This window comes from Equus quagga, chromosome 12 (genome assembly GCF_021613505.1).
Source record: "Equus quagga isolate Etosha38 chromosome 12, UCLA_HA_Equagga_1.0, whole genome shotgun sequence".
NCBI lineage: Eukaryota > Metazoa > Chordata > Mammalia > Perissodactyla > Equidae > Equus > Equus quagga.
In genome coordinates, this window is record NC_060278.1 from 87,630,856 (window position 1) to 87,648,334 (window position 17,479).

Consider the following 17,479-nt stretch of genomic DNA (forward strand, 5'->3'; position numbering starts at 1 on the left):
GTAACCCTTCTGTTCATTAATTCTGTTCCTGAGCTCACTGAACTGTCTTTCTGTGTTTCCTGGTAACTCACTGAGTTTCTTTATGACAGCTATTTTGAATTCTCTGTCAGTCAGGTTGTAGTCTTCTGTGACTTCAAGTTTGGTTTCTGGAGAGCTGTCCTCCTCCTGTTCTACTGTGTTGCTGTAGTTCTTCATGGTGTTTAATGAACTGACCATCTGCTGATGCATTTGTGATAGTAACCACCTTTCTTATTTGGGTACAGCTTTGATCACTTTGGTTCTGCACTGCTTCTGATTGTTTCTGAGAGCCTACACTTTCCTCTCTCCACTGCCTCTGCCAGGGGCATTGTCAGTGCCTTCCTTGTGCCACTTGTGCCTGTGAGGCTGCTGGTACCTTCATTTTAGTCTCAAGTGTTGCCACTGGGGTAACCAAGCTGTGAGCACTTCTACTGCTTCCAGGGTCACCTCGGTCTCGTGTTCTTCCAGTGGCTCTCCATGGGCTCTCCATAGGCTTGGATGCTGCTGCCCCATGCACCACCTGTGCTGTTCCTGGATTGTCTAGGGGTGCTAGTTGTACCAGTGCCAGGGGTATTGGGTTTACAGGTGTCTCTGTCACTGCCAGGGGCCTGGGGACCTGAAGAATTGTGCACAGCCCCTGCTGTTGGTGGAGCTTTGTGTTGGGGATGCTGCCACTGGGGGCTGGGGCACTGATTCTGCTGTAGTTTCTGGAGCCTCTGGTTGCAAGTTCCACCTGCCACTGCTTGGGGGGAGCAGGGGCTAAGCAGGAAGAGGTTTTTATTGCTGCTTAATATGCAGCCTTTGGTCTCTAACGCTAGCCGATGTGTGCCCCACCCAAGCTGGGAAAAGCCAAGTTTTGTATACTATCCCCACTGTTGGAAGGACCTGGCCACTGCTGGGGGAGGTGGAGGAGGCATGCACGCTGAATCTGCTGGGAGACGGGCAAGGAGCAATCCAATCTGCCCTCCCTGTCCCCACTGGGACTGCTCACAGGCGCGCAGGCTAAGTCCTCTAGGAGACTGGCAGGTAGTGAGCCAGCCCACCTTCTCTGTCCCTGCCAGGACCACTGGCAGGTCACTTTTCATGTACTCTTAAGTGTCACATGCCCAAAAGGCCTCCTCCAACCCTCTTATCCAAGGTTAGGTCACCCTTAACGGTAAATCTTGTTATTTTTTCAGAGCACATCCCATGTAATTACTTATTCATTCATTTGTTTTCTTGTCTACCTCCCCCATCACTATAAACGGGTAACTGTAAGTCTGCCCCAGTTCCTCTATGTCTGTTGTCCCAGGATAGTTATTAATAGCACCCTTTTATTCCTAATTTAGATGATAAGTTACATGGCTATCTTGATTATATCCTTTATACATAGAACAGTGCCCGGTACTTGGTAGGTACTCATTAGCTGTTTATTGAATATATGATGAATAGTCATCTTATAACCTTACAAAGAATTATAGGCATTTTTCTATATTATAAATGCATTCCTGGAAAACCTAACATTCTGTAAAACCTTACACTGAAAATAAGAGGTTTTATAGGAAAAACAGTTTTGAGGCAAACTCAGAACCTATGCAGCTTTGTAACCAGAACTCTTAACAAAAACACTAATTGTGGAGGCAACATACCAAAAACACTAGAGTGGAAATGCCTGGTTAAAGGTGCTGAGATTGGAGCTCTGAGCCAGTGGGGCTGCCATGAAGGCAGGCACAGGAGGAAGTGAAACTTGTCATAAGCCAAGACCCATGAAACTCTAAGGGTGCACTTCTGGGGAAGGTACCAGAGTACTATAAGTCCTCATTCTTAACTTTCTTAAAATAAAGCTGAAAGGACTCCCACCTATGCAGCAGCTGATCTAAAGGCTTTTTTTTTTTCTTGTGGCAATTATCCTTCTGTTCCCACTATTTCAGCTCCCCTTGCCTAGGAAAAATCACATATGAATAAACACTATTTCCACATCATACTGCTATTATTCCCCTATTTGCCAACTGCATATAAGCTAACTGGTGTTAAAGAAACCCACGTAGAGAACACTACTGACTCCAAAACTTGCCTATTAGGGGTTGGCAAACTATGGCCTGTGGGCCAAATCTAGCTTGCTGCCTGTTTATTTAAATAAAGTATTATTGGAACACAGGCATGTTCATTCATTTACATGTTGCCTGTGGCTATTTTTCTGCTACAATGGTAGAGTTGAGTTGTGACAGAGATCTTATGGCCCACAAAGCCAAAAAAATTTATTCTCTGCTCCTTTACAGAAAACGTTTGCAGATTCCTGCTTTAAATCACCATGAATTTACAGAGAGGTCACAAAATGTCCTCAAAAAATCTGTCTCCCCAACTCCCTGGCTAAAACTCAAAAAAGGAAGGGTACAGAGAGTATTCTTCAATGGAGAATAGACTGCTGGGGGAACAGACTGTCCCTGCACCCCTGCAGCAGACACCATGACAGTGGCAACATCTCCTCTTATAATTTATGAAGGCATGAGCCTGTCACCCGTTTCACAAAAGCAACAGCTGCTGCCACCACTTGTACTTCTGCCTGAATTCCCAGGGAGTGTGGAGAGAGAAAAGCAGATCACCTGGGACATCTAAGTGTATCTTAAAAGTTAAAGAGCTCTTTTCTCTAATGTAGTAATTATTGCCACATGTGAATTTCATAATTTCTCGAAATATGCGTAATCCATTTTGCTGCCTTGCTGGTACTTATGTTTTAATTTATGGCTATAACAATAAAGGGGAGCCAGCATCTTACCCTTTTAAGAACTTGTAGGAAGTAGGTCTCATCAAGAGAAGAAATTGGTGTTTCCTTTCTCCAGTGGAAAACATCACCTCTTACGGTTCCAAAGCCCTTTTAACTCAGGTAAATAAGTAACAGAGACTATAAAACGTTTGGGGTTTTTAAGAAACCCCCTATGTGTTTCTCATAAGAGAACACCTGTTCTTATGTGCTTATAAAGTATAATTAACCTATAAAGTGTTATTATATACAATAGGTGACTTCCACTCTTCCCAAAAGTTCATCTTATATCATATAGATTGCTGTGAATTAATTTTACTTTTCTGAGTCCCTTGAGAAAATCCAACATTTTTCAAAATAAATTGGTTATTGTAAGGCATTATTCCCTCATTTGTCAAATGAGGGAATTGACCCCATTTCTCAATCTACATATAACCCTCTCTAAATAATCTTTACTTGTCTGTTGGTATTGCTCCTTCTGGAGGAGAGCAACCTAAAATCCTAACTGCACAAAATGTGTCTCATTCCTATATACCAAATCTTGTCTCCTGAGGTTTTATGGAACATTCAGGTTGTAAGTAAGCAGAAAGTCAGGAGGCCTAGGCCCATCAGTAGAAGGGAAGGCTGGAACTGCTGGTTGCCACCTTGTATGCATCAACACAGGAAGAAAAGAGAGGGTTTTAGTTCACTGGGCACCCAGAGACAGAACCTCCTTTGTGCTCCCCCACACGTGGTACTTACATCTCTCACAGGTTTGTCGTCCTCACCACGCTCATGAGTTTCTTTTGAGTTCATAATGGCAAGGATCATATTGTATTTATCATTGTATTCTGAGTGCTGAAGCAAAGTGGTGCTATTATATATGTGCTTCCCTTACTCTCATTTAACATATGTTTACTAAAGAACATGTATAGGCAAGCAGAGATACAAGAATGTGCAAAACAAGACATGGTCCCTGCCCTACGAGAGCTTTCTTGCAGTCTATGGAACAAAACAATAATCAAATAATTGCTCTAATCAACGTGTTAGATAAATATCTGAGGGGAAAAAAACCAGACTTTTGTGAGAGCACAAAACAAAGGACGCTGACTTAGTCAAGGAGTTCAGAAAATACACCCTCAAGAAGATTTAAGCTGACTACTGAAGGCTGAGTAGGTGTTAACTGATGGAAGGGGGAAAGATAGGGGACAATATTCCATCCACACTCATGCAAAGGACCTGTGCCAAGAGGAAGAAATGCATATTCAAAGAACCAAAAGAAAGCTGTAGAGGCTGGAACATTGACAGAAAGGAGGAGAGTTGTACAAGATAAGGCTGGATGAGAAAGGGAGAGGTCAGATCATGTGAGGCCGGAGGTCATGATAAGGAGTTTGGTCTTTATTCTGTGAACAATAGCAAGTCATAAACAGGGGTTTTAGGGGGTGTGTGTGTGTGTGTGTGTGTAGCATATTTTCATTTTGAAAAGATTACTCTGGCAAAATACTTGAAAAATGAATACTACTACAAAAGGATTGTTCAGGGCCTCCTAATCTGCTAGATGAATAAAGAAATAAATACTACAGCTTATTTGGTTGGAAGGAAGCAATTGAAATTAGATACTTTTTAAAAGACAAATCAGTTCCTGGTCAGAGTGCCAGTAAAATCAAAGTGTGACAGACTGATAGCCAAAATCAGCCAAGGGAATGCAGTCCAAGGCTACAAATGCTGAAGCATCAGGACCCCATCAGAGCCTCAATCCCTCTTCACCCTAAGGTGCTGCAATGTGAAGCAGAGGCTACGAGTTACTAGGCATTCTGAAACATAAGAGGAGAAGAACAGACAAAGCAAGACAGAAAAGCATCCTACATTCTACTATTCTTATGATTTGGGTTCAGATGGGCACCTTCAATCTGAACGGAGAGAATCCCCAGATCCCGAAGCTGCTGGTTGTTGCTCTGAGCTAGGATCCGTAGCCGCTCCGCTGCTTCCCGGGGGATGTTGAATGTTACACGCACGCTGTTCCAGGGTTCCACCTTCTGTACCTTTAGCTTGCTGGATTCTTGGTCATGAAAGAAAGAGAATAATATTAGTAATCTTTTAGTTACCAGAAGACACAGAATGAATAACAACAACAAAAATTAAAAGAATAAGGCAGAGCACCAGCTTGGAGTAGCTGAGAGAACTCGCTTTGGCATTACATAGACCTCAAATCTAATCCCAACTTTACCACTTAGCATCTTGGTGACCATGAATAAGCTGTTTAACCTTTCTGAAACTTAACCTTTCTCTTCTCTAAAACCATGAAAAAACTACTTCATGAGACTGTGAGTGCTAAACGAGATAATATACGCCAAAAACCTAGCAGAGGACCTGATACACTGTAGACACTGGATAAATGGAAAGCAGTAAGATGGAGTAAGGAATGTAAGAGAGAGAGATAAGTTTAAATTAATAGAATAATGTATACTTCTGGACTCAGTTCAATGTATGTGAACTGAGAAGCTGAAAACATTTAAGTCTCACATTTTAAGTGAAATTCTATAAAAATTCAATTGTCAGATATGTCAATTGTAGGATATTAGGGAATCTGCAGCTACAATCCACCAAACTTACTTAAAGAAAGAGCACTAAAAAGGAAAATAAATTTACTTATAAAATGTTAAGCAGTTTTATCTCTTCAAATGAAATATTTGAAATTTTAATACTATTTAAATATTCACTACGCATCTCTGCGGAAGATATTCATAAGTCAGGAAGCAAACATTTCCCATGTCCTATAAATGCTTCAATTGAAGGAGAGCTTAAGCCTGGATTCATGTCTGTGATTTTTAAATCCTTTCCTACTTTAAGCAAGAGTAGAATTTCCACTGAAGCACACCAAACTGAGGGGAAAAAAGAACACAAATTTGACAAGTAAGCTTCAGTTAGGATATGAAAACATTACATTTCAACAAGTCTGAAAAGTCAGTGCAAACTTCAGGATGTTTTTAAAAGAAGATACAAAAGTTAATTGAAGAGTTAGTGTTGTTTGTAATCATATTTTTCAGATAGAAAGCAAATCTCAGGTCCAGTTAGCTGATAAAAAAAAGTTTTTTTTCAACAACCCCAGACAAAATAATTTTCCCTTTTGTTACGAACTCAACTAGATTAAATCTTTTGTATCCTTTATTCAGTTATACATTCCAATATTAAGAAAATGGTCATATAAGCACATCTGTTCTCAAAATAAGAAATATCTATGGAGAGGGCAAAGTGCCTACTTATTGCCGAAAGCCCCTTCCAGTCCAAAAACATTATACATTGAAGATTAACCTATCCAGACATGGAATTCACTTGCTCTAACGTGGAAGAAAGAGACCACTTACTAACAGTAGTGAGATAATATAATCAAAGAAATTTAGAAAGGACCAAGTTTATTTTACAGGTCAGGAACCTGAAGCCCAGAAAGCCTAAGTGCCTTGCCCAGAATCCTGTGGCTACCTAGCAACATCAGAGATAGCATTAAAGTCCAGCTCTGATTCTTAAGTCAGTTTCCTTTCCATGACACTTATGCCTCTAAAGAGCAAAAGGCAGGAAGCTTGGGATCCTGGTTCCACAGAGTATAGATGCTATAGGGCTTCTTCCCAATCTGAAGAGTACTGGAATCTTGTATATGGTCTAGACAAATATGAAATTTGCTTATGGCATATTACCTACTTGTGAAAAAAATCCTTGTCTATAACACAGTTATATATTATCAAAAGTTCTTTTAACTTCCATCATATTTGAGAAGATTTGACTTAAAATACTTTTTGGACCAAGAATATAATCTGATAACACCATTAAGTCTAGGTTTAATAATTTATTTAAAAGCCATAAATAGACTGATTCAGCAGTTTAAAAACAAGAAGAAATGTGACTAATTAAGAGTAGTGAACAATTTCAAGCCCAGCTAGGCCCTTACAATATGATACATTATGACTATGATTACCACAACAATGATGATGATAACTGCAACTTTAACACATAAAATTATCTAATACTACGCTAAATAATCCCTAACTATAAAGAAGTCTTATACAATGCAGTAAAAAAGCCCTTGAAAACAATGACAGCTTTCCTCCCGACATTAAATCTCGAAGAAAAAACCCTCAAAACCTAAAAAAGCTAACTAGCACCTGATCAAATCAGGTTTTGTGATAAAAGGATAAAATCTAGGCCTTGTACTACGTCTGAAGGGATTAGATAATTGTGCTAACTAGAAAAGATGGAGAATATCTAAACAATGTTCAAAAACACAAATGCCCAAAAGTCCAAGACAGGCAATCTAAATGTGCGAAGAGGCCAGATGGGAAATGAGGTGAGGGTCTGCCTTCAGTGGCAGCTGCTACTCAGCACTATCTGGGACAGAGGAAGAGCTCGATGTTATCAGATCTTTCCATTTTTACAGACAAATCCAAAATCTGGATTTTTTATGTAAAATATCTAAATTTTTAAAGCATTGGCAATGAAATTCAAACATTAAAAAAACCAAACAACTAAAGCAGACCAGACACATGGCTGCAAGCTGGATCCAGCAGGCTATCAGTTAATAATCTCTGACCTAAAATTTAAGAGAACTGGGGCCAGCCTGGTGGTGCAGCGGTTAAGTTCCCACCTTCCGCTTCGGCGGCCTGGGGTTCACCAGATCAGATCCCGGGTGTGGACATGGCATCACTAGGCACACCATGCTGTGGTAGGCGTCCCACATATAAAGTAAAGGAAGGTGGGCATGGATGTTAGCTCAGGGCCAGTCTTCCTCAGCAAAAAGAGGAAGATTGGCAGCAGTTAGCTCAGGGCTAATCTTCCTCAAAAAAAAAAAAAAAAATTAAAATTTAAGAGAACAAATTTCAAGTCCACTTTAAGTAGAACCATGGAATAAAAGCGTTTCGTAAGCTGTAAGGGGCCTTAAAGATCCAGTCTAACCTCTTTATTTTACAGGTAAGGAAAACGAAGACCAGAGAGTTAAAAACAATAAATACATTTGGGTCTTGAGAATTACTCCTATCCACTAGAGCAGATTATTTAAAGATTACTGTGTCAAGCAATACTTTATGTTCAATTTCTCCAGGTACTTAAAAGAAACACAACAGCATTTCTATTTTAAAAAATCCTAAAATTCCAACTTTGCAATTAAAATCAGCCTTTTAACCCAGTATAGCAAAGTTTTACTTTGTAAAACTCAAGATAACCATAGAAGGGCAAACTCTTCAAAAAGAGTAACAAAAGAAGGAAAAAATAATTAAAGCAAATTACCCATGTGTAACAAATTGGGCACATTCTCCAATATTGTGTCCAATTTCCATTTGAAGTCTTTATCATCTATATTTCCTTTGAAGGCCACAAAGATTGTGGAATCCTCCAAAATACTATCGCTTTTTGTGTCATCATCTTCTAGTCCAGAATCAAAATCCATCTCTGAGTCTTCCACTGTTGATGAACATAAGGAAGTATAGATGTCTTCTAAGTTTGGAAGGTCATCCAAAACCATGGTGGATATTATTCCAGAAGCATATATTCCAAGTGGACAGTAAGAAAACCTTGAGAAGATACAAAAAGCATTATAATGCATAATTATACAATCAATAATGTATAATCCATAGTTCTGTGAACTGTAATTTATTTGTCAAGTAATAAGGAAATAGCCTAATAATTAAGAAATACAGAGAGAATAAACTATTTTAATTAAGATATTCTATAATAATTAGTTCTTAAAGATACTAGAAATTTTTTAAAAAGCACGAGTTTTAAATAAAATTCCTTTTATTATGGTATAATGCTTATATCTATTATTATGTTTTATGCTACCTTTTGTAAGCCTAGACTATGGGGAGGAGGGGAAGAGATCACAAGAAAATAAAACAAGTATTTTCTGAGAATTAATTTACATAAGGCTATGGTTGACCCCACAGAACAAGGGGCTCTCCAAGACTCCCCTTACTTCTGTCCTGACAAAGCTTCACAGGAGCCAAGGTTTCTAAAGCCCTCCTCCTTCTCTAACCTGCAAAGCACAACTTGACCCAACTAAAAGCATCGTGGAGGACTATTGAAAATCCTCAAGTCTTTCATGAGGACCATTTTAAACAACTTTTAAAGGGTTATTAATAGTGGTATGGCTGAAAATAATCAGAAACAAAGCAAACATTTAAAACTACTTTTATGAAAGGGAAATAGGTGGTTAACACACGTTTGTAGAGGCAAAGAAATATATTTAGGACAGGACTAAATTACTTTTTAACTTTTAGATCTAGAGAAGTCACATTTTCTGCTACTTTCAGTTATTTTGCCTACCTAAGAGTGCACATGTCAAAGATCACACCATGTGGCCATTTCCTCCACTAGCTTTGGGACTGAAGATCAGAAACTTAATCCAAAAGAGAATGAATGTACATTAATTTTTGGTATTTGTGTTAAGCAAGAATGGTGTGGAAACATAAGAACCTCACACAAATTTTCTAATTTTAAAAAAGTCCCTACATAAAATATAATTACAATTATGTTGTTTTTTAAAAAATGGATAAGAAAAAAGGACTGAAAATAAATCCACTAAAATGCAAACAATGACTCTGCTAGGTTGGTAAAATTGCTGGTAAGTTTTCTTTTGCTATTTTCCAAGTATGCTATAAGTCATTAGGGAAATGCAAAACTAAATATGCTGTAATATGGTTATATTACTTGCATAAATGGAAAAAAAATCAACTTTAAAAAATGGTTTAACTTTTCTTTTTTAAATAGTCACTAAACTTCAACACCAAAGCCTCTCCAAAAACAGTCTAAGTAATCTTAGGGGGAAAAAATTCCTCGGTTATAAATAAATACGGAAAAAAGCTTTTATACTTGAGCAGATGACCTTTTTTTTTTTTTTTTTATTAGAGATTTTATTTTTCCTTTTTCTCCTAAAGCCCCCTGATACACAGCTGTGTATTTTTAGTTGTGGGTCCTTCTAGTTGTGGCATGTGGGATGCCGCCTCAGCATGGCTTGATGAGCAGTGCCATGTCCACACCCAGGATCCGAACCGGCGAAACCCTGGGCCAGCAAAGCGGAGCACGCAAACTTAACCACTTGGCCACGGGGCTGGCCCCATGAGCAGATAACCTCACAGTCTGGCAATGATAACCTTTTCTAGTACTGTGACTGCTACAAAAGAACAGTGTGATTTGGGTGGTTAAGAAACAACAGCATTCAGAAAATCCGTTATAAGTATCACTGCCTTTAGTCAATTGCCATCTGCATTTTACAGATTTTAAAGAACTTTAGACGTAAATAAACAAAACTAAAACATTTTTAGGACTTAAAATCTGCTGCCCAGCAGGAATAAGACTGCTGAAACTGCCTGAAAAACTATAGCTATTTAGCAGCTGTTCCAAAGTTGGAACAACTGCAAGAAGAGAATTTAAAATTTAAAATATGTTTTCCGAAAGAATCTTTAACTGGAAAGAAGGAAACCAACTAAAAAACCTGGACTTTGGTAGTCTTCTAAATAGGTCGTTGGTCATGCCATGAAGGCTGTGCATCTGGATTTGGAAAACCCTCTACTGACAGACACAACAAGTCAGCTAATTCAAACTCAGGTATTAGCAGCTTAACAGTACTATGGGTACTACATAGGTGCTTAAAAAACCAAGAAATTGAAAGTCAGTCTATGAGAAAAATTGCTGGCCTTCTCTTCAAAAAAGTTTTTAAAGAAACTTATAGACAACATATTCACCGAGATAATGTCCACTTAAAATCTAGTCTTTAATAAAGAATTTATTATCAAGATAACTGACTAATCCTTGAGTAAATGCAGTTCAGTGAACTACTCTTGAAGAGAGAAAACACATTACAGTTGACTAGGTCAAGAAAGTCATTTGCTGGGGCAGGCCTGGTGGCTGAGTGGTTAAGTTCCCATGCTCTACTTCGGCAACCCCGGGTTTCCACCGGTTCAGATCCTGAGCATGGACCTAGCGCCGCTCATCAAGCCATGCTGAGGCAGTGTCCCACACAGCAGAACTAGAAGGACCTACAGCTAGAATATACAACTACGTACTGGGGTGCTTTGGGGAGAAGGAGGGAAAAAAAAAAAAAAGATTGGCAACAGATGCTAACTCAGGGCCAATCTTAAAAAGAAAAAAAAAACCCAAGAAAGTCATTTGCTCACTTATGGTCATCTATCATAAAAGAGCAGGTGCTGTCTCTCTGGGTTTGATAAGATTAACCACAGGTTATCTTGCTTACCCACATAATAATGTTCCAGATTACATATGGATTTCACTTCTTATTGGGGCTCTTTTGATTTATTCTACCTTTCCAATCTATTTCCAATGAAATAGATTTCCAAATGAAATCATTTCAGAGTAAATATTTCAGGGTAGCCAAAGAGCTCTAGTTGATGAAGGAAAGCTCTTTTTTATAGAACAATGCCAACTTAAATGTAAAAAGAAAGATATCATTAGAAAAATCACAATTTTGCAATCGCTAATAATTCAGGCAACCATCAGTAATAAGGATAAAACATTATGTGAAAAATTGACAGAGAACTGGATATTCACATGATGTGAAAGTATCATCCCAGATATTTGTTGCTTAGCAAAGGGAAAACTAACTTCACAATGGAAGGATCTGACTATCACTACCTGAATTCAATGATCAACCTTAGCATCATTAACAGAAAAACAACCAGAAATTAGGTACAATATTAATTCCACCTATGAAATATTCTTGTCAAAAATGCTGAACTTGAATCTAAGAAGTTTTTAACAGGAGACAGAGGAACAACTTAAACACCACCATGAAGAAATAACTGGACCAATCTAAAGGATTTCTACAGCCAATTGGCTTGGCCTCTTCAATAACTCTGGTCAGGGGGAAGAAAAAGGTGGGTAAAACTGTTCTCCATTAGAAGAAATTTAAGACACTTAAAAATCTAATGCAGTGTATGGTCCTTTATTGGGTCTTGGTTTGGAAAAAAGATGCAAAGCACATTTTTTAGGATAATTAGGGAATTATTGTTAATTTTCTTAGATGTGATAGTAATGGCGTTGTGGTTATACATGTCAATGTTCCCACTGTTTCTTAAGAGATGCATACTGAAGCATTTAGGGGTGAAATGTCATGATGTCTGTAATTGACTTAAAATAATTCAGGAAAAAAACAGATTAAGCAAATATGACAAAATGTTAATGACGGTTAAATATAAGTGATGGGTATATCGGTGTTCATTATACTTCTATTTGTACTATAATTTTACATTGTTTGAAATTGTTCATATTAAAAAGTTAACAGGATCAAGTGGGATTTATTCCAGGGAAGCAGGGATGGTTCAGCATCTGCAAATCAATCAATGTGATACACCACATTAACAAAATGAAGAATAAAAATCACATAATCATCTCAATAGATAGAGAGAAAGCATCTGACAAGATCCAACGTCCATTTATGATAAAACCCTCAATAAAATGTGTATAAAAGGAAAGTACCTCTATATAATAAAGGCCATATATGACAAACCCACAGCCAACATTCTCCTCAACAGTGAAAAAGTGAAAGCCATCCCTCTGAGAACAGGAAAAAGACAAGGTTGCCCAGTCTCACCATTCTTATTCAACGTAGTACTGGAAGTTTTAGCCAGAGCAATTAGGCAAGAAAAAGAAATAAAAGGGATCCAAATTGGAAAGGCAGAAGGAAAACAGTCACTATTTGTGGATGACATGATTCTATTCATAGAAAACCCTAAAGAATCCACCAAAAAACTATTAGAAATAATCAACAAATACAGAAAAGTTGCAGGGTACAAAACCAACATAAAAAAATCAGTTGTATTTCTATATACTAATAACAAATTAGCAGAAAAAGAAATCAAGAATCCCATTTACAATCGCAACAAAAAGAATCAAATACCTAGGAATAAATTTAACCATGGAGATGAAAGACCTATACAGTGAAAACTGTAAGACATTATTGAAAGAAATCAAAGAAGATATAAACAAATGGAAAGATACTCCATGCTCATGGATTAGAAGAACAAAAAATATAAGTTAAAATATCCATTTTACCTAAAGCAACCTACAGATTCAATCCCAATCAGAATCCCAATCCATTCTTCATGGAAACAGAACAAAGAATCCTAAAATTTATATGGAACAACATAAGACCCTGAATAGCCAAAACAAACCTGATAAAAAAGAACAAAGTTGGAAGTGCCACACTCCTTGAATTCAAAATATACTACAAAGTTATAGTAATTAAAACAGCATGGTATTGGCACAAAAACAGACACACACATTAATGGAACAGAATTGAAAGCCCAGAAATAAAACCACACATCTATGGACAGCTAATGTTTGACAAAGGAGCCAAGAACATACAATGGAAAAAGGAAAGGCTCTTCAAGAAAAGGTGCTGGGAAAACTGGACAGCCACATGCAAAAGAACGAAAGTAAACCATAATCTTACACAATACAAAAAAATTAACTCAAAATGGATTAAAGAGTTGAATGTAAGACCTGAAACCATAAAACTCCTAGAAGAAAATGCAGGCAGCACACTCTCTGACGTGAGTCTTAGCAGTATCTTTTCAAATACCATGTCTACTCAGGCAAGGGAAACAAAAGAAAAAATAAACAAATGGGACCACATCAGACTGAAAAGCTTCTGTATAGCAAAGGAAACCATCAACAAACCGAAAAAACAACCCACCAACTGGGAGAAAATATTTGCAAATCGTACATCCAGTCAGGGGTTAATCTCCAAAATATATAAAGAACTCATACAACTCAACAACAAAAAAAGAAAAACCCAATCAAAAAATGGGCAGTGGATATGAACAGATATTTTTCCAGAGAAGATATACAGATGGCCAACAGGAACATTAAGATGTTTTACATCACTAATTATTAGGGAAATGCAAATAAAAATTACAGAAAGATATCACCTCACATCCATCAGAATGGCTATAATTAACAAGACAAGAAATAATAAGTGTTGGAGAGGTTGTGGAGAAATGGGAACTCCCATATACTGCTGGTGGGAAAGCAAACTGCTGCTGCCACTATGGAAAACAGTATGCAGATTTCTCAAAAAATTAAAAATAGAAATACCATATGATCCAGCTACCCCACCACTATTTGTCAAAGAACATAAAATCAACAATTCAAAAAAATTTATGCACACCTATGTTCTTCCCAGTGTTATTCATGATAACCAAAACATAGAAGCAACCCAAATACCCATCAACAGATGAATGGATAAAGAAGATGTGGTATATATACACAAAAGTCTATTACTCATCCATAAAAAAAGACAAAATTGTGCCATTTGTGATAACATGGATGGACCTTGAGGGTATTATGCTAAGCAAAATAAGTCAGACAGAGAAAGACAAATACCATATGCTTTCACTCATATGTGGAAGATAAATACATACACAGATAAGGAGAACAAATTAGTGATTACCAGAGGAAAAGGGGATGAGGGGAAGATGAAAGGGTTAAAGGAGTATATATGTATGGTAATGGATTAAAAACTAGACTATCTGTGGTGAACATGATGTAGTCTATACAGAAACTGAAATATAGTTATGTACACCTGAAATTTATATAATGTTATAAGCTAATATGACCTCAATAAAAAAAAAAGTTAAAAAAAAAAAAAAAGAAAGAAAAAGCAAGCATATCAGCAACATAGCACTGCTCCAAGGTAAAACTCCACCAGACATCAGGAAGGCTTAGAAGCTTACTTATGAACATCTTTCAAATCACAGTAGGACTAAAAATACACAAACAGGGGACAGCCCCATAGCCTAGTGGTTAAGTTTGGCACACTCTGCTTCAGTGGCCCAGGTTCAGTTCCCGGAAGCGGACCTACATCATTCATCTGTGGCCATGCTACGGCAGTGACCCACATACAAAACACAGCAAGATTAGCAGAGATGTTAGCAAAGAGTGAATCTTCCTCAAGCAAAAAGAAAAAGAGGAAGATTGGCAACAGATGGTAGCTCAGGGTGAATCTTCCTCAGCAAAAATAAACAAACAGATAACCATACAATAAATATATTTAAATAGATATTTATTTATAAATATATAAATTTGTATATCATATATATATTCAGCTACCTACACCAGTCCTTTCTCTTCAGATTTAAATATATAAATATATATGTAAGATATATAAATATATATAGATCCTTCTCGACTTATGATGGAGTTACACCCCAATAAACCCAGCCTAAGTTGAAAATATCGTAAGTTGAAAATGTATTTAATACACCTAACCTACTGAACATTGTGGCTTAGCCTAGCCTGACTTAAATGTGCTCAGAACACTTACATTAGCCTACAGTTGGGCAAAATCATTTAAAGCAAAGCCTAGAATAAAGTGTTGACTATCTCATGTAATTTACTGAATACTGGACTGAAAGTGAAAAACAGAATGGCTGTATGGGTACAGAATGGTTGTAAATATATCAGTTGTTTACCCTCATGATTGCGTGGCTGACTAGGAGCTACAGTCACTGCCAGTGTCCAGTATTAGGAGAGAAGAGCATACTGCATATCACTAGCCTGGGAAAAGATCAAAACTCAAAGTACGGTTTCTTTGAATTTAATATAAATATATATATATATAAATATAAAAACTATAATACATTAAATTTATAATAAACTTATAAATATATAAATTATATTCATATAAATATTTAAATATATAAATCTGAAGAGAAAGGACTGGTGCAGGTAGCTGAATAATGGGTAGAAGACTGTCACAGGCTATTCAGATTATCTGTCTTGGCTGCCATTTAAGCAAAAGGCAAGGCAGTGTTATCTACATCAGAAATCACAAACTCACATACCTACAGGGGTCAGGCAAGTAAAACAAATAAGAGAACAACACTGGATATTGAATGCATTTGCACATACGTAGGAACGGTCTGGGCAATGGGAAACTTGCATACCCTTCTACGCTGAGCAGCCACTACTTTGCTCCAGCTTACGACTTTGTTTTTGGAGGGATGGGATGAGTTGTGCAGGCCCAGGAATAAGAGATACTCTGAATTTTAAGAAAAGACTAAAATCCATATATTTAGTGAAATCTCCAGATTCTAAAATAGATTCACATTTTTGGAAAATACTCTATGGGCAAAATGAAACACATTGCAGTTGCATATGGCCCACACGGCATCAGTTTTCAATTTCTAATTAAGTCTGACAATCCGGGTAAGACTCACATGACTGATCAGTACAACACGAGGCCCAAGTCAACTATGCTAGGTTTGGTGTGTGCTGGAGGAGACCAGATATTTAAAATGCATTTAAATGTTATGATATGCCTCTTCAGAGGTCTGTGGACTCCCTGAGAGAAAGAAAAAGGGATGAAGGTCTTAACTCAGAGGAACAGAAGGCACTCAACTTAGTGAATTTTTAGTTTCATTAAATATGCTGATGTCTCCCAGAACTGCATGAAGGACTATCTTCTTCAACAAAATGCCAAATGATGAAGGCAACAGAATTTTTTATTTGCTGTATAACTTTGGTAGAGTCATTCCATTGCTTGGAATTAAGTTGAGCTGTATCCACTCTCTCACATAAGATTTCACTCACCAAAATGTCTTTCTTAATTTTTATCATTTATCCAGGTAATCTTCTAAGTCCAAACAAGCTGGCATTTTTAGGGCCTGTATTTCAAGGTAGCAGCCAGATAAAAATTCTAAAAAAAAAAAGGAAAAATAAAGTTACAATACTATACAGAAATTACAGAGGTGATCTATCCTTGCAACAGAAATCAATGCAAATATCACAAGTTATAAAATCAACTTAGACATCTGCAGACTTAAAAATCAGTTTTCATTATGTCTAGAAAGAATATCTTTTTTCTGAGATCTTAAACCACTTATCAACAAGCATTCAGAGAGTACAGAAGCAAAATTCAGGGACATATACCAGCTTCACTTAAGAATCATAAAACTGGGAGCTTAAGCCTTAGAGCCCTCCCTATATATACCTTTATGTCAAATTAAAATGAATTAACACCATGCTGCCCTGTTGGCAGATACTTGGAACCAAAACCAAAATATTTTGTACACACACTAAATACAAGACCCCTTTCTTCTAAGAGATTTCAAAATTCATTGAAAATTCATTCATCAAGTATAGATTTAATTTACCTGTTTTATCTATAATATATAGACATTTTATTTTTCATCAAATTTTCAATTTAAGTTCTAAAGTATTCTTAAATGTACATATAGAAATTATAAATGAAAAGAGCCTAATTTTGGCATGCTTCAGAAAAAATTTCCTACTTAAAAGACATCGTAGACTGATATTATTAACTTGGCTATTATAGTTTCACATTATTGCCAAATATTGATTTTATAAATCTCAAAATTTTAGATGGATATATGTACTAGGTATTAATAAATAATTACTAGGGAAAAACTATCCCTTAATTTTTTTTTAATTCAAGAAAAAGCCAATTTTTTTAAGTGTCCATGAAATATTAATAAAAATTAACCTTTAAGAAAGGCCATAAAGACTATATCAATAAACCCAAAAAGTAACAATAGGATAGTCAAATACCCTGATGCCAACGCACTGAAATTATAAATCTGAGATAAAATCAGGAAACAAAGGCCTTTCTGCCTTACAACAACAACAAAACCCTTGCACTGGGGTTAAAAAAAGAAATCGAAATTGCAAAATTTCTAGAAAATTATACCTAGGAAAATACTACATATTGGAACCTAAAGA

General features: G+C 36.8%; 1 protein-coding gene across 9 annotated transcripts in view; it reads right to left on the reverse strand.

The window, feature by feature from the left end:
• Positions 1 to 17,479, reverse strand: part of NCOA6 (nuclear receptor coactivator 6) — a 104,613-nt gene that overhangs the window by 49,484 nt on the left and 37,650 nt on the right. For all 9 annotated transcript variants that reach the window (XM_046678261.1, XM_046678262.1, XM_046678268.1 and 6 more), the window contains 3 exons: positions 16,331 to 16,436; positions 8,012 to 8,295; positions 4,641 to 4,796 (listed from right to left, as the gene is read on the reverse strand). In XM_046678261.1, coding sequence (XP_046534217.1) covers positions 4,641 to 4,796; positions 8,012 to 8,246 — 391 coding nt within the window. In that variant the 5' untranslated portion in view covers positions 8,247 to 8,295; positions 16,331 to 16,436. The remainder of the gene's footprint in view (positions 1 to 4,640; positions 4,797 to 8,011; positions 8,296 to 16,330; positions 16,437 to 17,479) is intronic.